The 20,203-nt window shown below is 37.4% G+C and overlaps 2 protein-coding genes across 7 annotated transcripts; one reads left to right on the top strand and one right to left on the bottom strand.

The window, feature by feature from the left end:
- Nucleotides 1-1,065: 1,065 nt before the first annotated feature.
- gnb1b (guanine nucleotide binding protein (G protein), beta polypeptide 1b) lies at nt 1,066-12,432 on the bottom strand. Of its 5 annotated transcripts, none has more exons than XM_030420255.1 (11): nt 12,328-12,432; nt 6,735-6,843; nt 6,558-6,596; nt 6,370-6,476; nt 6,081-6,144; nt 4,721-4,883; nt 4,220-4,286; nt 3,923-4,124; nt 3,585-3,801; nt 3,347-3,462; nt 1,066-2,791 (listed from the first exon to the last, which is right to left on the bottom strand). In XM_030420255.1, the coding sequence occupies exons 2-10, from the start codon at nt 6,789-6,791 to the stop codon at nt 3,356-3,358; spliced, it is 1,023 nt and encodes a 340-aa protein (XP_030276115.1). In that variant the 5' UTR covers nt 6,792-6,843; nt 12,328-12,432; the 3' UTR covers nt 1,066-2,791; nt 3,347-3,355. The 5 variants fall into 5 exon arrangements, with proteins under 5 accessions (XP_030276115.1, XP_030276113.1, XP_030276114.1 ...); XM_030420253.1 differs by lacking the exon at nt 12,328-12,432 and adding an exon at nt 12,092-12,265; XM_030420254.1 differs by lacking the exon at nt 12,328-12,432 and adding an exon at nt 11,483-11,628.
- LOC115583428 (calglandulin-like) lies at nt 12,216-20,144 on the top strand. Of its 2 annotated transcripts, none has more exons than XM_030420258.1 (5): nt 12,216-12,337; nt 15,544-15,718; nt 18,421-18,565; nt 18,797-18,897; nt 19,928-20,144. In XM_030420258.1, exons 2-5 carry the CDS (start codon nt 15,595-15,597, stop codon nt 19,969-19,971), a joined length of 414 nt encoding a protein of 137 aa, XP_030276118.1. In that variant the 5' UTR covers nt 12,216-12,337; nt 15,544-15,594; the 3' UTR covers nt 19,972-20,144. The 2 variants fall into 2 exon arrangements, with proteins under 2 accessions (XP_030276118.1, XP_030276117.1); XM_030420257.1 differs by lacking the exon at nt 12,216-12,337 and adding an exon at nt 15,094-15,386.
- Nucleotides 20,145-20,203: the final 59 nt, after the last annotated feature.

The raw sequence follows: 20,203 nt of genomic DNA, 5'->3' as shown, positions 1-20,203 counted from the left end.
GGAACTACGTCATTAGAATGGACCTTTTCATTTTACGGAGGTTGTTTTGTGCAGATTGTGTTGTTGAAACCGGCAATAACTTGATCATTCATTAGCATACATGTGTGAAACCGTCGGTACTACTAAAGTAAATATTTATCTTTGGTTTAGAGTGTTTTAAACAACAATTATTTGCATAGTCGATCATCAAATTTACTTCGTCACCCCTCCAGTTAGGAAGTGTATTGGTCCAGGAACATCCACTAGAGCAGCTTCCGTTGCGTTAGCTGGTAAAGACGGGAAGATGGCGGGTTGCATCTGTTTCGCACATTCTGAAATAAACACGTATCAAGTTGAACCCGTAGTCAACGAAGCAAAAACGTATTAATTACCAGCAGCACTCATCCTTAATTTAAAACGTTATCGTTTGTGTTATATCGTTGGAGGACGGTATTTTAATCACTTCTAATCGCCGCATAAGTGTGTGTCAGTCACTAGTATAAATGTAAACATTGTAATAGCCTCCTGAGTTAGCTCGTATATTGCGATGCGATTTCAGTCATGTGCAGAGTAGACATTTGTTTTCATTGTAAAGCAAAGAGGATGTTATATATGCATTCAATTATGTAAAAACTCCATCCACCCAAACCCATCCAGTATTGTTTCTATTTAAATCTACTTCTACAGTTAACACAAGGAATACAAATTCCACTTAATAGGCGGCACAGTAAGGTAACGATGAAATAATCTGACAACAAAAATAGAGGAGTTTTGATTATGATATTTGGCCAGATATGTGTCATATACTGTATTCTAGTTGTGGTTTATCTGTTGAGGTATATGGTGAAAATTAAATGAGCTGACTATATATTTTTATTGGTCTTAAAAAAAACAAAGGAAGTCCATCAACATCCATTAGACCCTCTTAGAATCTCAAATAAGTAAACTGCATACGTGCCTCACTTAAATCCTTGCCCCATCTGAACAATACTCGAATTAGTGATATCAAAGTAGAAATGTAAGGCAAAATTTCACACCAAGCTATAAAACATCTTATGTAGCTTTTTGTTTCAAACTCAACAAAGAGATCTCAAACAGCTTTTTATTACATTTTTCAATCAATAACAGTACAATTTAGTACAGTATCTATCTTGCATCCAGCTCACCGTGTAACACCAACAGACTGAAAAGAAATACAAAAAGTGAAAAGGTACATAAGGGTGCAGAGCTCTATAATATTAATGGAAAGAGAAAAGGGAATCCATCTCAGTTGAATTGCATTTTCACTTGTGGTCACACACGAATACATCACATTTATTGTACATCATCGCAGAAAAAAGAAAAGTGAAAATATGTCACAACTTTAACGAAAGTGCTTCTGTATACAGTGAAATGTTGTCATTCAGATGCTCTGATTTTCAATTTAAGACCGAGAAAAAAATGTACAAAAGTTTTAGTATGGGCAGTATGTGAGGACGTTTTTGTTCCGTTGAGTGTGAAGATTTGAAGGAGAGAAAAAGGACTTGTCAAGGATAGAATTCTCACAATGATTGTTATAATTCTTACAAAAAATTGGCATCAATAGAACTGGTAAGCATAATTTACACTAAGTATGCAATCAATATTAAGTCTTTCTCCATTCTTGCTCACTCTGGTGCATAGCATTACCAGTATTAGTACATGATGTATGCAGAGTTGGAGCCAAAAAAATTGGCTTCTATTAAGTTCAATCAATAGGTTACTCTCCTTTTCAGAAACAAACAAAAACAAAAAACCCCCCCAAAAAAATCTAGGATTTTGCACCATTGAAAGCAAGTCTACAGCATGCACATCTAAATTAACTCATGGCAGACAAAATTAAATGTCTTAACTTAAAACATCAGACCATTATTTTCAGACATTGATTTGTACATTTCATTCACAGAGTTGCAACTGCAGTCCCAAGCAAAGGAAGTGTCTATTTAGTCAGGTGAGGTGTTTCACTCAAAGTGGATACTAAGCACAATCCCCCATCCATATAATAAAATTCAGCCATGCCCCAATTATCTCAGCACCTACCTTGTTACCCCACCCCGTCCCACCCAAAGTCAAAGGCATGTACAAGAATTAAGGGGGTTAACTGTATAAGTTACTCGTAAAAGCTCCTTTTGTATTGGAATGAGCATTCATAACTTATAGCATGTGCTTGGTTAGTTAACATAGTATTAGTTGAGAGGCAAAGCTTCTTCATGTGCAAAAGGCTGTGATGAAACAAAAACAGCTAGTATATAAATACATCATGGACATTTTGAAAGCTGCTCGTGTAATATGATCCAAGCTTTTACTTGCATTACTTGCTGCATGTTTTCACTCATCTGTCTTATATGATTTAACTGGATTAGAAAGACAAGCTGTAATTCAAACGTATCTAAAACCACTAAAGAAATATGACAAAAAAAAGAAAGCCATCAAGAATAACAAAACATCAGAATAGAATTCTTAAAAAAAAAAAAAAAAGTTAAATAATTTGTACAATTACACTCCAACATTTGCTTTCAAGACGCACACATTTGCATGGGATGATAGTGTTGTTTTCTCTTTCAAGGTAACATAAAATGGTCCAAGAAGGAATGCACAAGTTTCTGATTTGATACCACAGGAGATCCTTTCTTAACTAGGTGATAAACAATTGTGCTCTTCTTTGTGTAGGAAAGGCATTGGTTTCCCTTCGTTTTTGTGGTGTCCCAGTCAGTTTGAACAGTGTTGAAGAAGATGCTGTGAACATTCTGAAGTTGTAATGGTCTTCCAGTCAACTTTGGAGTTAAAAGAACATCTGGGAAACAAAGAAATTACATTTAGAATTTAACTAATTTAGCCTGATCTACTGTTTAGCCAATTTAAACTTCTGTCAAGTGTTAGTCTAAGACCGAAATGGGCAAAGATCTAACAAAAGCACACACTAAATTAACAACGCAGATGGCAGCATGTGTTTATTATAGGTACATCTACAACCAGCTACAGAGCTAGCTTTAAAGTTTTTGGTCCTTTTCGGAGAAGCCTGCTTAGACTAAGACATCTCATTTGTCAGTGTATTTTATGAAAAAATATCAAACTCAAACAAATGTCAACATTTTTTTTTTCCACAGGGACAAGAATGTTTTGTCGATCATGTAAATCATGATACGTTCAAGCCAACAGGTGTCTCAATATGCAGCCCAGAAGGAAAGTAAGAAACAGAGACAATTTATTGAACTCACACATCAACTTCAACGCCAGCCAGGCAAAGAATTAGGCTTCAACAAACATATGCAACTACAGGTTTAGGACTTTACAAGGAATAGCCTTAGGTACAAATGTAAGAAAATGAGAAACAATAAAATAAAACAACCTTCAGGCTTCAATTCCAGATCTTCAGAAAACTGTCCCAGGATCCTGTTGCAACTGCCATGCCATCATCAGTAACTCCCAGGCAGCTAACACGGTTGTCATGTCCAGCCAACACACCTAGAAAAGTACCATCGTGATTTAGTCAACAGGACTAAAACATAAGACAGCAAGTAATCAAGTACATTTATCACTTTTCATGTAGGAAATTAAGCTGCTGAGACCAGGCTTCAGCTACTCACCAGCACGGTCAGCTTTTAGTGTGTCCCACACGTTACAGTTGAAGTCATCATATCCCGCCAGAAGAAGACGGCCACTCTTTGAGAATGCAACAGAGGTGATGCCACATATGATATTGTCGTGAGAGTAGATCATTAATTCCTGATCGGCACGCAGATCGAACAGCCTGCAGGTGGCATCATCGGAGCCCGTGGCAAAGGCGTTGCCATTAGGGAAGAACTACAATTCACAAAAGAGAAGTCATTAATGCACAATAGAGGAGTAAACACAACAAAAAACCTACCAATTGTGTAATTTCAACTGGAAGGGAAAAAAATGCAAAAGTACAGTTTTGACTTACACAGATGGCATTGATGTCAGACTCGTGGCCGGTGAATGTCTGTCTGCACATGCCCTCTCGAACATCCCAGAGTTTAGCGGAGGCATCACAAGCACCAGAGACAAATAACCGTGCATCAGGGGCCAATGACAGGCTCATGACATCACCTGTGTGTCCAGCAAATGTGGTTGTCTGCTGACCAGTCTCAATGTCCCAAAGTGCACTATAAAATAAAAAGTCTAATTAAGACACTGTTGCAATTTGCCTAACGTCTTTGCTTTCGACACGGCAACACTGTATATAAAATTCTTAACTTACCAAGTGGTATCACCAGAGCTTGTAACAATCTGGTTGTCATCAAGAAAGCGACAACAGGACAGGTATCCTGATAATCAGAGAATCAATAGAGGAGTTAATGATAGGACGACCACGTATTACTAGCAAAGTAAAAAATAAAAATAACACTAGCTGTGTATATTAAGCTCCAATTTGTACAAACTGGCATCCTCTGAGTCATACAAGTCAATCGTTTCTCGACAAGAGGATAATTATTGATATATTTATTAAGTATGTCTGACAGATAACCTTCTAATTAGCTTACATGTTTTACATGTGACATAGTGTACAGTATTGACCTCAGAATCTTCAGTAGCAGTTTAGCAGTAGATTACTTGTAGTTGTCTGTCATTTCAGAGGATGTGTCATATGGAGTTCGAATTTAGTTTTGCAATCCTTTTCAGTAAACATTTAAGTGATAACTTGAATTAATCTTTGGTAAGCCTTTCACTATAATGCTTAGGATAATAAAAGATCATTTACCTGTATGTCCAGCGAGCTCACGGCTCACGCGTACATTCCCCTCACGGGTTTTCAGGTTGTAAATTGAACAGATGTTGTCTAAGCCACCACAGGCCACATAATTTCCTGAAGGTGCATATGCGCAAGTCATGACCCAGGAAGATCGAAGTGGAATGGCATGAACCTACAACATAAGTGACACACAAATACGTTAATTTTACTTAAAAGTACATTGTTAACAAGGAAAATGAGACAATCTGAATTAAATCTGGTAAATAAATTAATGAGACAGATTTTATATTTTTAGAAAGAAAAAAGGACATAATTTTCTGAAAAAGAAAAAAAATTAAAAAAGCCATTCATGAGTAAAGATTCATTTTTGACCCAATTTCAGCACCACTGAACTACAATTGTAATCTTGACAATGCACATTAAACACAGCCAGCAACATTAGGAGTCTGACATACATATTCTATCGAATGTAATGCTAGACATGTTATTCTAAAACACCCACTGCACTTGTGCACACAGCTCACACTGTCCAGATCACAAAGTGAAGCACCCATAAGCCAAGTAACAACATTGAGTGACATTAGAACAGCGCACAGAATGTTTTGTTTAGACATTATTCAGCATTCTGTATAATCACGCCTGAATCATTGCCATTTTGATGGAAACCTAATCATGTCTATCAATCAATATGTTGCTACTTAATGGCAGCTCAACTTGACAGCTTTCTATTTGTGAGCTCCTGTATGCATTAAGGTATCTCATGTACAATTCTGACCCCAATCTCGCCTGCAATCTTCTCAGTTGGCCTAGAGATACATTGGAGGAATGACCCTTTAATCTTTTAATTCCTAGCTGGATTTATTACCAGCTGTATCACGCTCAATCTAATGTTTCTTCAGTGTCACCACAAAAGCTTCCTCAATATGCTAGAACCTGACAGAGCATAATTCTCTGCTTTAAATTTTCTCCGTCTGTGGTGGCGAGGGGGCCAAATTGTCTATTAGGCATGCAAACTGCTCACCACTTCCCCCCATTCCACTAACTACACACCAGACACATCAGCCCCAAAGCAAAGGCCTCACTCTCAGCTGATCCAGATTCCAGATGAATGCAGCATGAGTAGAGTTCTTTTCCTTTTTTTATAATTCTAGTGTAACCTTATGAGTTCCACAAGATTACGTGCGTCACACCTTTGTCTGCAAGTTGTTTGAGTTTTAAAAATCAAGCCGCTTTCTTTTCATGCGGATGGCGACACGGACATGCCCTTATCTGCATGTCTATCCTGCTGCTGTTATTACTTCGTTTTGCAATTAGATGACGAAGAATCAACCATAACTTTATTAATCCCTGTCAAAAAAGCATAACTTACCTTATTTGTGGTATAGCTGTCCCAAATGATGAGTTTGCCATCTTGAGAGGCACTGACCAAGAGCCTACACAGATGAGAACAGCATTTTAACACCACCACAAAAACAATTGGGAGTTGTCACACAAAATCTATTTTAATCTTGAATCATGAGCCAGAAACTGAGGGAAAGGGCTGCAGCAAAAACATTTCTGTCCAACTGCTAAAATAGACTTATTTTTTTGTTCAACATTTGAAGCAGGACCAGAATGAGGTAACAAACAAAACCTCAGAATTCTGTAACTTAGCCTACCTGGAATCTGTTCCCCAATGCATGGCATAGATTTTAGCCAAGTGACCCCGCAGCGTTCGTCTTGTACGCATCTGGATTCGGCCAACGGGGTCAATATTAGCTGTGATCTGCAAAACATTGATACTCTTGTTAGCTTCAGATCAAATGTGTTTTTAACCTCTGAGAAAAATCATAATGCTAAATCTTACCTGTGATAGTGTGGCATCTGCGCATGCTTTCCTGGCATCCTGTAAAGAAGAGGCAACTCTTTAGGAAAAGATTACTCTATCAAACATCCATCTATTTTAACTTATTATAATTTTTAAATGACAACTGATGGTAAGGTGCGTAAAAGAAGTGTTTAAAAAAAACTGTTTTATACTCACTCTGATCTGATTTTTGAGCTGCTCTGCCTCTTGGCGTAACTGGTCCAATTCACTCATTTTCCTCTGCTTTGTCAATTACCTTACTCCAGCTACCGTGGCACTTGTTGATCTAGAAAACATTTTAAAATAAGAAAGAATAGAGAGACTACTTTATTCATTCAAATTGTCTTTATTTTAAATTCAAGGTTGTATTTTTAACCATGAGCAAACTTGGCCTGAACTCAGCTCAAATGGAACAAAATCTCTTTCAGCCAGCTCACTGTCCGCTTAACTGACTAAATTGTTTACCTACAATGTATGCAACGTACAGTTGATGGTTCAACCTTACTTCGCCACCTCAATGTCGCTAACATAATCCTGACACACAATTTGGATTGCCAGACAAATCCTGTTAAGGCATGACTTTCCAATGAGCCGAAAAGCAGTCGTTATCCTGTTGACCTCAATCCTTAGGCTACTCAGAATTTTTAGTGATCAATAAGCCACTTATATTAATACAGAGCCCCCAGACACACTCAAAATGTATCTAATAAAACAACATTTTAAACCGCATGTCATGATCCAAATAGTACTTTTCAAATATAAAAACATATATGACAGACTCCAAGTTTCAGTTATCACCACTTCAAGTCATTCTGAGACAGTTATTTCAAGGATGCCAGAAAAAGGTCAGGAACTCCATACTCCAGCTGTATGACCTGTCCAACAAGTGCGGGACTCTGACTTATTTACATGAATTGTGATAACAGAATACTAGATATCATGACAATTACTAGATGTTTAACACTACCATAACCAAATCGAAAGGGACATTTTGAGAAAGATTTAGCAAAAGTATCCAGTCTTCTAAAGTTGGTTAAATTACTGATTCTATCTGTCAATAAAAATCCAACTGTTTGATGACACATGCCCAGCCCAACATCTTGAAAACATTTTTTTTTTACAACATAACCGGAAGCAACACATGTGAGAAGCTTAATATCCTGAATCCAAAGTGACTTAAGAGTTGCATTATTGGTTTGTGGAATAGTCACTGATCAATGGACTAACTTCAGTTATGTGGAAAAGGGTACCATTGTGCTCAGATCAATCTAATCAATTATTCAAGTGTGTCAAACAGGAAGTACATTTGGAAACAAATTTGGAATTATTCTGTTAATATGTGTGAGTGTGCATGTTTACAATGGTTGATTTTTGTGGTACTAAACAGACAGTCACTTTGGACTGCAGTCTGAAAACTGGTTAGCAAACAAAAATTAAATGCACTCACAATTTCTAATTTCTACTGAATGCAACATCTGTTAGGATTTTCTACAAACTAAGAGTTACTATAAAAGTTATTCTTTTTTTTTTTTTCTAAATTGCACATTTTTTGAGAAATGTTTCCCAATACACAGAGACGACGACCCAAAAACCAAAAGTACACGGTAACTCACTTACAAAACTATATCTGTGTAAGCAAACTTATATGAGAGACAAACTGCTCTGTTACACATTTAACAGCAGAAAAAAATATCATTAGCACACTGAATTAATTTTGACGACATTATACTAAAATCTAATTTAGATTTGGCACTATTCAGTCTGATCAATCCGACGTTGCCAGTCACCTTACCTGCTGTATTTCAGTCAGTAGGCCTATGCCACTGGAGGTTTCAAGACAAGACTGACAATCTTCTCTACCTGACTATGTTCTCCTGTAGGATCCTCTGATTGGTTGACCTTTCTAACACAGATTATCCTCTTACACTCATTAATCCATAAATGAACGTGTCATGGAATAGAATTATTATGCAGTATCATCAGGTGACAGCAGAAAGCCATCCTCACCTTGAAAACCTTTCGAAAATACAGGTGATATTTCTAAACAATGTTCTCAACTTTTATCAAATTGATGAACTACTTTGACTGAGAAGGTGAAATCAAATACAAGTTGAATCAGTTGTGTCTACCTGTATTGTCAGAGAGCAAACTTTACTAATGCCCACAGTAGTATATCATATAATGGTATAGTATACATCTGTCTACATATACAGTATAACTGATGTAGTGATTGAATGATATGGGTTTAAATTATATATATATATATATATATATATATATATATATAGATAGATAGATAGATAGATAGATAGATATAGATATATAGATATATAGATATATATATAGATAGATAGATATAGATATATAGATATCTATATATAGTAATAATGCTACTTAATTAAAAAGAACTTTGCAGTCATATAGCTTTCAGTTCTGATTAAGACTTTAGAGTTCAAGTTCACAGGTTTCTGTCACTGCTAAATAGTGAATATCACTAAATAAACTCTTTAGTGATATTAAAATCAGAAAACCCTTTGTATTTGGTCAACTAATGCAAAGAATTATTTCATTTTCGTTCTAGACTGCTTTTACACCAAACTCTGGAACCTACTATGGTAAATCAAAAAGTGGGCCAGCCTGGAGTTAATTAATAGATCTGACTTTTAAATACTCCACACTAAGAACTGTTATTCCCCACTGACCTCTGTGGATGCTTATAGTTAAGGAGTTCCTCTCCCTCATCACTTCTCCTTTCCAAGCGCCTGATCAGGGTCAGCTGACTGCATGATAAACAATGAGCAGTAGCAAACACCCTGGAGTTGTAGCTCAGTGGCTGTTCTTGGGTCCCTTAAGGGCAGTCTGTGCCTGCTACTCTCAAAAGGTGTCTCCTACATTTCCAGTCATTAATTAAAAAGAGCTGTATTTCTCTGCAGACAAGTCAGCTGATCTGTGCTGTTAAATAATGATAACGCAATGCTTTACAGGTCTAAAGCTGGATCATAGAAAAAACATAACCAGCAATATCACTGAGCAACTCTATAATCCTAAAAGCTAAAATCCTCAGTCAATGAGTCTCTAATCCTATCCATGTCCACTAACATAAACAGCTGGCAAAGCCAGCCCAAGCATTAGAAATATGTTTTCACAATCATAAAAGGATGAGTTTAATCTTAATTCTTTTACACACAACATGCTTAGAGCAAGTGGCTGGATTTACATGCTGCCTCTGAAATCACAAGCCTAATACAGTCCCTCCCTTACAGTTGTGACTAGATACTGTACAATTGGTACCACCCTACCTTTAAAAAACTAGGTTGATAGTTGCATTTGAAAGCATTGCATTCACAATTGACACAGCTCATAGTAACGGAACCTATATTACGCAACTCCATGTCAGATATAGGAATACAAGGCAATAAATTAAGCAGGCTTAACATGCATGTTTTCTATGTGATGTCTAAGCACAGGTTTACCAGACTGTGTGTACTGTACTGATAGTTGACTTAGTCTCTGTGTGCACTACTGTGATTTGCCTACAACAGACTAGTTTGCATTGTATTTGAATGGCTGCTGGATAGCAGTTTTATACGGTTAGACGGCTGGGCCACAGAGGCTCTACACATATTTCAGGATAAAATCTATTGCAATTCAGCGCCGTAATAACGTGGCAGAATATCTGAATAGTCCTAATCGTATTTCTACATTTTCTCAAAGCTGTACATTGTGCTGATAATATGACTTGCACTGATGGAAATCTGAGAAGATGCAGCTAAACGCCATCTTGCAGACCGCTGTCCGCTAGTTAGCTTGCTAGCAGGCTTGTCAGTGTAGGCCTGCAGGCAGGGCAGAGCTAACACTAAAGACAGCAATGTATTCAGTCGCGTTATTAGTAATTTCACTTATTTAACTGTAAGTACAGTGAATAAAGTTCATCATATAACATATGGACCGTTGAATTTCATAATAGACAAACCAAGTAGCTGTTAACATCTAATGCAAAAGAAAAAGCCACTTAAGGGTAGTCTCGGCAGCTCTTCCGCAATTACACGGGGTGCTATGTAGTTAGCTTTTGAGCCAGCACAGTGGGTAAACCTGGAAACTCGGTGGTTGCTAGGTGTCTATAAATCCACTTAGTTACATCCTAACAAGCTCGTTAAAGCAGACAGTGCACGGTTGATTTGATTACAACGTCTCAGTAAATGTATTCGGCTGTCTAAACCTGTATCCTGTAAAAACTGCAAGGTCGGGCGGCGATGGCCTGTTTGACTTCAGTATGCAAGAAATGCAACAACGGATGAGGGTGTTTTTTTTCATTAAAGTATGTGACCATCTATCATCCATCGCTGCATAAATCATAAATCAAGCTGGTGATAAATAGCTAACATTAGAAAATCAAGTTGAAGGCGTTGCACCGGCGCGGCCGTTTCGTTGCAGGAAGGCAGCAATGTGCTAGCTTGTTAAAAAAAAAAAAAAAAAAAAAAAATAGGGTGTTAACGCGGCTACAGTAACAAATTGATAACGTGTGGCTGTTTTTATATATGGTTGCGTGTGTGTGTGCAATGCTCAACTAAGCGAATGGTGCTGGCTGCCCTGCTATCACCAATAACCAATATTTGCTGTTAATTTGTTTACGGGACGTTTATTGTTCCAGCCCAACCCAGTGTGTCATCATCAACTGATAGCAACATCTTTAAATGCAACATTTCCAGTACGAAGCAGGCCAATACTAACTATTAAGCCTAATCATCACAGCTGTCTTCAACACCATTTGGATATTAACGAACCAGTTCTTTTATAAGTACTGTGTTTTAGGCCAAGAGGCACCTCCGCTGGGCCATCACGGACATCAAGCCCCACTGGCCAACATTAACGTTACTTCAACGCCAGCCAGAGGCTTTCGCTAACATTAACAGTGGTTAACCTACCGTATCTCAATTGCCTGGCTGCATAAGCCAGCTGCATGGAGATAAGTTTTAAGTAAATTGCTTATCAGCCGCGAATAGTGTGAGCCAGGATCCACCACTGCAAACACCCCTGTACCTTTGCTTCATGTGTCTGCTGATGATAAAAAAGCCAACTTAACGTTAGCTAACTGCGGCTAACTAAATGGCTAGGAAGCTAGCTATCGCTACCCCACCCCCGGACAGTTCAATTCCGCCACAATTCATCGGCTAATGGCATTAACAGTCACTGTGAAAGATGTGGAAGTAGCATGGTCGTCGTTCTATTTCACCTTACCTTGTTCAATTTGCGTTTGTTTTTGCGTTTTGGCATTGACTGGAAAACAAGACGGCGTATACCTCCGATCCACGCATCAACGAACACCTCAACGCTAGCTTACTAACTAGCAAGCCAGCTAGCGTTAGTTTTTCCGAGGAGCAGCCCTTCCCGAACGCAGGCTACGGCTAGGGAGCTTGACAACCTCAGTCAACCAACCGGAGCGGGGAGGGGAGGGGGGTATCACACCCACTAGCCTTGCACTAAAGACACTGCCCAGGCAGACAAAAAAAGGCTAATCTGTAAAGTCACTATACCTCATTCAACAAGACAGCCTACTGTCTCCCTTTTGCCAAGCTTAACATCTGCCCTTTCCGTAGTAAGACTCTCGTCCGGCCATCGAACGATGAGATGGGCGCGGTAACCCTGCAGTCAGCGCTGGGAAACCCCACGCTGCAGCAGCGACGATTAGAAAACCTTCGACTGGTGTTTTATCTGAGTACAGCCGGAGATGTTAGCCTGATCATAAAGTCACTCCGGACACATTCCTCACCTCTCATTAGGTACATGTGCGGTAAACTGAAAGCCAAGAGAACACGGTGTTCGTTTGTTTGTGTGTGTGTGTGTGTGTGTGTGTGTGTGTGTGTTTTTGCTAAACTGCAAACCAGTCTAGCTGAACGGCTGAGTCAGACAGTCGGGCCCCAATTCGGCTCCTAAAGTAGGAAGTGGTATTAATGATTTCAGCAGGGCTCTCTACAGCTAGTTAATAACAGCAGTGTCAACAACACAATCTGGCCTAAGTTAATCAGGAAAGATTGTGTTCTGATTTAGATGTGTTTATGGTGGTTTACAGTGTTTCTCAGGTAAAGTAGTCGGATAGATTTAAAATACAGAAGGGTGTTTCCCCTGAACTCCATCTAACCTCAGCACCACTGGGCTTCTTGAGGTGCATTTTAGCGAACACAGTTACAGCTCCCATGTTAGTGTTTTTATCATGTGTTAATCCATGTTGCACCCATAGGCCAGTATCAGACCCAAAAGTGGAAATAATAATACGTTAGAGTTTAATAGAGTTAAAACCAGAAAACAAACAACAACAACAACAACACAATTCATGACTCATCCTGCACTCTGGGACGTATACTAAGCCAAAGTCAAGCCTCTTCCAGTCTTCTCGTTATCTCAGAAAAACGCTTTGCATGGTAGTGAACCTAGAGACAGACAAATCATTTGTTTAATCCTGTCTGAATTGTGTGAATGTGATGTTTGTCAATTTTAAAAGATCATTTTTAATCTGAAGAAAGTAGCAGTTTGTCATAAATAAAATATAAGACACAATTATAAAGACGACACAGCCAGCAGCCGCGTTTGTGACGTTGTCTCGTTGAACGGTCACCAAAGCCTGTAAATCAAACCTTGTAGAGCTGGTCCTGTATGTTGGCTTTTACATTATTGCGATTGTCAGTATGGTCAGATTTATGGTGATTTCCATCTTTAGTACCTAGAGCTGGCGGCCATGTTGGTGTTGGGGATGTGTGTTAAGTGAGACGATGTAGTATACTGAGCGGTTTAACATAAAACTAGATTATATTTTACTTTAATTACGAAAAACTGTGACTCTCTTGACATGGAACATCATCTTTTAAATTCACAAACATGTGGTTCATGGCACAATTCAAACGGAATCAGAAAAAATTGTTTGTCTTTCTCCATTCACCATGGGGTCCATCAGAAGGAGCGTGACTTATGCTTTCTGTCATTGCTCTCTGTATTACGCTCCCATGGATGGTGTGTTATGAGGGACTGGGCCTCATGCATTACTGTACAAAAACACAGCGTATAATTTCATTCGCTGATTTGGGTAAAACTGTGTCATGTTTTACGGAGAAAATATTTTCATGTTTTCCCTCTGCTGTCCTCGGGCCTATACCAGCTGCCTAAATACACCCCATTCTTTATCATCAAGATTCATGCAATATTCCCTGAGAAATTAAACGAAAATGTCAAAAACACCCTATTTTGCAATGTGAAAGAAGGAAGGGAAACATTTCTGGACCATCACTTTATCCAAATCTGTAACTATGGGGTTTATTCTGGGCCGCACACCACAACACACCAAACACTGATATATTTGCTTTTACATTTTAATATCTGCTGAGTCAGTGACATGCAAGAGTTAACTAAGCTTTGGTAGCAGGGTCACGCCTCTATTCACCTGCTAAAGTCTACTTCCTTTATATCTGGTTAGTCAATCCTCCAATGTTTGTTTTAGTTTTCTCTATCCACCTACCCTTCCCTTCCATTATCCTTTCACCTTTCACCTATTTCTCATAATTTCATATCTCTCCCTTCTCACCAACCAACCAATAGACACGGGTTTAAACATAGCCGTCTCGGCGGAGGTAACAAAGAGTTGCTGTGATGTCATTATATTAGTCTGGTGCCTTGAATCACTCAGCAGTGAAACAAATGGCAATACAGTCTTGTCACCATGGATCATCTTCATTATAGCTTCTAGAGGTTTGATACAAGCTTTTGCTCATTACATGCAAATCAATTGGTTGCCAGGAGAAGCAGGAAGAAAACAGTATTTCTGGGTTGATTTTCCTAAAATAATATGCAAATAACGAACAACAAAGTCGTGTAAAATGGCAGGGAGAATATCTTGACGTGTACTTTTTGACCCCATTAGAGTAAACTATTTTTGTGTAGGTTAGAAGCAGCACAATTAATGTAATGTGCTAATTTTAGCCCGTTTAACTGACCAGCATTTTCACGTATTTGTTTATTCATTTAACATGATTGATCCAAACTAATGTATATCTAAATGATCTAAATTGATTCGTTTGTATTTCAGTGAAAACGCTCAACATGAGTTTACAGGAATAGAATACAGAATAAAACAATATACATTTCAACTGTAATGTTTTACTCCATAACATTTTGGACCGACCTTGATGAAGTCTGCGTTACAGTCTCCCTTTTGGGTCCACTTGATATCTTCACTCAAACTCCATACACAGAGGATCATTGGAGGCATGCAGCATTCAGAGATTCATAGCTCTTGCCTCCTGACCGGCAAATGTGAAATTCTTAATGTTCCCATTGCAATGTTGGAAATAACTTCTTGTAGTTAAGTGCCTCCTTATTTGGTTGCCCGCTTTCCGAGAGTCACTGGGGGCTGCACAAACACCTGCTAATGGCTAACAGCAAGCTAATTGCAGTTCCCATAAGTGGAACATGCGATGATGAGGTCAGAAACTGCATCTAATAGCTTACACATTTATCCTGTCTGTAGTCCTTTGGGCCTCAGCTACTTTGATATTAAAATCACATTTGAGCTAATTACAACTTTACCAAAGAAGTTATTTTCCAATAGAATGCTGTTTACCATTTGTTAGTTGAGATAAGTATCTATTAGCTATCTATTATAAGTATGATTAGCAAGTCCATCCTTAAAGTGCCATAAAAGGTCTTGAAGCATGCTCCTCTAAGCTCTGGGGATAGAGCATCACAAGTGTATTAATGATGAGAGTGAGACCTCGTCTCATTCTACACTGAGTGCTGTCGCAGTGCTTCTTCTCTGACGTGTTTGGACTACCAGAGAAAATGGTGAGAACTTTATAAAAGACAAACTTTGAGTAACGTCAAATATAAAATTAATCATTCTAACATATGTAATTAACATTGTTCAGTTGCTTATGCTTGATCTAAGTTCTGTTAAAATCACATATAGCAGTTCACTAAACAACTCCCTTTTTTGTTCCAGGCCAGCAAGTTAACACAAGAACAGATCACAGAGTACAGAGGAGTTTTTGAGATGTTCGATGAAGAGGGAAATGGAGATGTGAAGACACAGGAGCTGGAGAGACTGATGAGTTTAATGGGAATCAACCCTACAAAGAGAGAGCTCTACCAGATGGCCAAAGATGTGGACAAAGATGGTGAATATTAGCCTTCTATCTGTATCTATTTTTGGTTGCACAATGACAGAAAGACGATGATTCAAGTCTAATTTTGGTCATAATAGAAGTGGTGTATTTGCAGTGTTGTACTGTAAGATGGTGTTATATTAAATGCCTTTTAGCAAAGCCTTGCTATTCTGAAACGCATTTGGAGGTGAGGATGAAAAGTAGAAGCTTTATCTGGTTAAAGTACCAAAAAAGTAATTCAATTGCTAAATTAGGTTCTGTAATGATAGCCTGGCCATCCACGTCAGCTAAAGTGTGCCATTAAGTACTGGAGAATCTATAAAATAGATGCTTGCCAATTGTTCTGATAAGGTGATGATAAATTCATCTTAGAACAAACTTGGAATTACCCCTTTGCAGTCGTTCCAGTCTGATCCAACTGGTGAGCTTGTGTACTTAGTAAACTAAGTCTATAATGTCTGTATGCTAAAGCGCTGTGTGCTCGGTGCTACATAAGGCCAGTTGCACCTGTAGTATCCTCAGCCAGCCTGGTCTTATTCCTACCTCGTCAAATATTGGTGCGCCTTGACTCAGCTGCCACCACAGCTAAAAAAAAAAAGCCATAAGATGCCGTAACAGCCGTTCAATATCCGATATTGTGAAAGATACCGCAAATGACAGCAAATATTGCAGTTTTCAATAATATCTAATATTGACTCAAACCTAACACATTGTGTGTCCACAGAAACACAAGCATGCAAATGATTTTGCATTCTCTTGCATGCTCCAGCGAGATTGAAAAAAAAAATGACAACAAATTACTTGCAATGTTATAAGTACAACAGTGACCTTGTTATATTACAGAGAAGAGGTAAAGATGTTGTGAGTCCAGGAATGATGTAATTGTATCCCATATGCCATTCCCTCCCTTGTCCAGACATTACAGAGATGATTCAGCTTCTTCTACACTAACCTCAAACCATTTATTAGAGTTGAAGCAAAGATTTTTTCCAACTTCCCAGTTCATAAGAATTATGAGTTTTGTTGTAAGGCATGCTAATGTATTTTTTGTGCAAGTGCACACTGAATGCTATTAGTCTGAATGCTCAGCAAACATGTTGTCGGACTAAGGGTTACATCCATGTTCAGGATCTTTGAAAAAATATATATCTGACCCCATAGGGCTTAAGCAAGTGTGCCTGCCTCTTCATAACCATGCCAGCATATAGGCCTGAGAGGGACTGATCTCCCCTAGAAGAGAGAATGTATGCTCTGTTCTGTATTTTAATTTGTCTTACTCTAAATCTTACACATTTTGACAGGGATACTGAACACCTCCAAACTCTAACTTATCCTGTGGGATGAGTGAGATACCCAGACCCTGCTCCTTACTTTTTTGGGTTTGAATATTATATGCAAGTTTTTAGAGGCTGTCATGCAGATGCTCATCTTCATGGATGCCCTCTGATATCAGCTTATGTAATGCACCAAAGAAGTGACTCGCTTCATCAGACATATTTTTAAGAGAGCAACTTTTCCCCAAAATGCATGATATAAAAAAAAGCATGGCATTATCTAATATTGCAGTATTCTGTTTTTAGTGCAGCTTACTACATGGATCACTAGGTGTCAGTGTTTCACTGTGTGTGATTTGTGTATACTATAAAAAGATTGTTGGTGAACCTACACTACCAGTGAGGTTCTAATCCCATTGGAATCAAAGCGACCATCCTGCAGTTGGACAGCTGGAGAAGGTTTGCTTAATTAAGATGTTATTAATGTCTATTTTTCCAAATTAAAATTCATATTCTTTTTAACCATGGTCTAATACAAACAATTAGTCTCCAGTCTACAGTAATAGGTTCCCTGTTTTTTCTGTGATAACTGATCATGCAGAAAATTCATAAAAGAACATAAATCTAAGTCTCCAGTCACCGTCATGTTACTTGAGCAGGAGCTTCAATATGTACCCAGCAATACATTGAAATACTGCACCATGATATTCTTTCCTCTGCCAACTTAAGGTAAAACATCTTTGAAGTTGAATTTTACATTTTAAGAGGAGCTTTTATCAAATCTTAGCTTATATCTGTTTTGCTGTAGTGTAATTTCCTCTTCTGTTTCCTTTTTTCCTTCTCTCTTTTTACTTCCCCCTTTCTCTGAACTGATACAGAACAAGACATTTTTCTATTCTTTAATTGTTATTCACCATTTTCATGTCAAAAATGTATACAAATGTTTTGCTTTTTGATAAATGATGCAGACTCAGTTCTAGCTGCAATCCCCCACACTACACTACGGAGTCTCGCCCATATACACATCAGTGTTTTTATCTGAATGCAAGAATGTCGATACTTTAGGCTGAAATGTTTTGGTTTGTATATAAATGTAAGAAACAGAAGATATTTTTTAATGCTTGAAATATTAGTGAAACATTTTTCTTATAAAAGCAACCCTGTTTTCAGGAAAATTGTGGCGATAAATACTGCAAGTTTTTCCAGAAATACAGTAAGCTGGGTAGCAGATAATTGTAGTGAAGACCCTGGTGGTGTTATTTCATTGGATTATATATAGTTTGACAGCACAAAAATCACATAATCTCTAATGCACTGTTTTTCTCTGCACTGAATGTATAAATAGATCTGTCTATGTGTACAAACAACAACAAGAAAAGTAACTATGTTGCACACTAATAATGACGTTTGGGTTAAACTATTTGTTTTGTGACATTTCAGGTAAGGGGATATTTAACTGTGACAGCTTCCTGGGTCTGATGGCACTGTACCATGAAAGAACAAAGAACCAGGATGCAGAACTCAGAGCTGCTTTTAAAGTATTTGACAAGGAGGCCAAGGGTTATATTGACTGGAACACACTCAAGTAAGAAAAACATAAATGATAAGCGCATAAAAAGCTTACCTTTCCAAAGTAAATACTTCATCAACTCTTGATTTGATGCAGTGCACGATTGCAGTTTCAGCTTCTAACAAGTTACAGTAATCTCTTTTGATACCAAATTCAAATTCAGATAAAACAAATGACATTTTAAAGAAAACTGGTTCGCCATCATGTTCTTTCAGTGTTTTGTTGATGCGTCATATTAATTTCCAGGTATGTACTGATGAATGCAGGGGAACCACTCAATGAGCTTGAGGCTGAGCAGATGATGAAGGAGGCGGATAAAGATGGAGACGGAACCATTGATTACGAAGGTATGGATGCATTGTATGTATTCATTACAGTTCATAATTGCTTTTAAAAATTCTTTTGTTAGATGAAAATACATATATATATATATATATATATATATATATAGATATATATATATATATATATATATATATATATATATATATATATATATATATAATGTTTGTGCGAGGTAGCTATCATAGTTTACATTTTGACAGTATTGTAATGTAGTTGTGTTTTTGAGATTTTATATTTTCTCCCCTCTATCTCCATTGTCAATATTAGGTGAAAAAGTATAAGTATTTAGAAACAAGATAATTGTTTTAAAATTAATGTGAAGAATGAAAAATTAAAATAGATTTTATAAATACTACAGCCTTCATTAAAAGATTAAAATTTGCCCAGAAATAAGCAAGACCTTCTAATAAGTGTAGTGTAAATGTATAGTTAATATAAACAATTTAGTAAGCAATTGTTTATTGTAAAGTTGCAACTGGTGTTTACAATACTACTAAATGGTTCATAAATACTTTGTAGTTCACCTACTAAACATTAATTGGATTGCATTTTCAACTGTTGTTTTATAAACCTAATAAGAGTCGAATAAATGGTTTATAAAGCATTTAATTGTTTATTAACAGTCAAATTAGGGAGATTTCTTAATTTCACACTTATATTGGTAGAAAAATGAAAAGTCATAGCATAAATGTCCTTAAAGAGCTGAACATAGTGATATTTGAATGGTTTATGTAGCTGAGAGTAAAAAACTATTAACTTAGGTTTAATTAGATATACATTTGCCATTTATTAGTGTTGGTTATCAAAAAGAGATACCTAAGTTGCTTTCTTGTTTGCTAATGTTTCAGACTGACTCCAGAACTCTTTAACCCGCCAAGTATTGTTTTTGTTAAACAGATTGCATTTGTCTACTTTTGGGATTTTTAATCCATACAAATTAGTCTTAAAATGGTTCTTATTGAATTAAATGTTAATAAATGAATTATGTTGTCTAAGATTATGCTATTTACTGACAATTTGAACTCTTTTCAGAATTTGTGGCCATGATGACCGGAAACTTGTTCAAAATGAGCTGAAGACCTTTTGGATTTTCTGTCTCAAACATGTGCAAACATTACATTCAATAATGTTCATCTTTTAGGTTTTCAACATTTTCAATCCTGTTCAAATGAAAATGCTTGCAATCACATATCTGTGTGACTTATAAAATAACCTGGAAAAATCCTTCACATTAAAGTATAAAAACATCTTTAAGCGTGATTTGTCACTGATTTGTTTCCCTGTTTAAATTTAGGTCATTGAGTACTC

The sequence above is a fragment of the Sparus aurata genome, chromosome 6 (genome assembly GCF_900880675.1).
Source record: "Sparus aurata chromosome 6, fSpaAur1.1, whole genome shotgun sequence".
NCBI lineage: Eukaryota > Metazoa > Chordata > Actinopteri > Spariformes > Sparidae > Sparus > Sparus aurata.
Note: the sequence above shows the minus strand (reverse complement) of the source record. Positions and strands in the feature narration are given on the sequence as shown.

Bases quoted from the DNA above. Each gene is read 5' to 3' on its own strand.
- gnb1b (XM_030420255.1), bottom strand. From the start codon at position 6,791: ATGAGTGAATTGGACCAGTTACGCCAAGAGGCAGAGCAGCTCAAAAAT. The intron at 6,597-6,734 runs GTGAGTATAAAA...TCTTCTTTACAG, and splicing joins AGCTCAAAAATCAGATCAGA to GATGCCAGGAAAGCATGCGC. The intron at 4,125-4,219 runs GTAAGTTAAGAA...TTTATTTTATAG, and splicing joins AGCTCTGGTGATACCACTTG to TGCACTTTGGGACATTGAGA.
- LOC115583428 (XM_030420257.1), top strand. The intron at 18,566-18,796 runs GTAAGAAAAACA...ATTAATTTCCAG, and splicing joins ATTGACTGGAACACACTCAA to GTATGTACTGATGAATGCAG. The intron at 18,898-19,927 runs GTATGGATGCAT...AACTCTTTTCAG, and splicing joins CGGAACCATTGATTACGAAG to AATTTGTGGCCATGATGACC.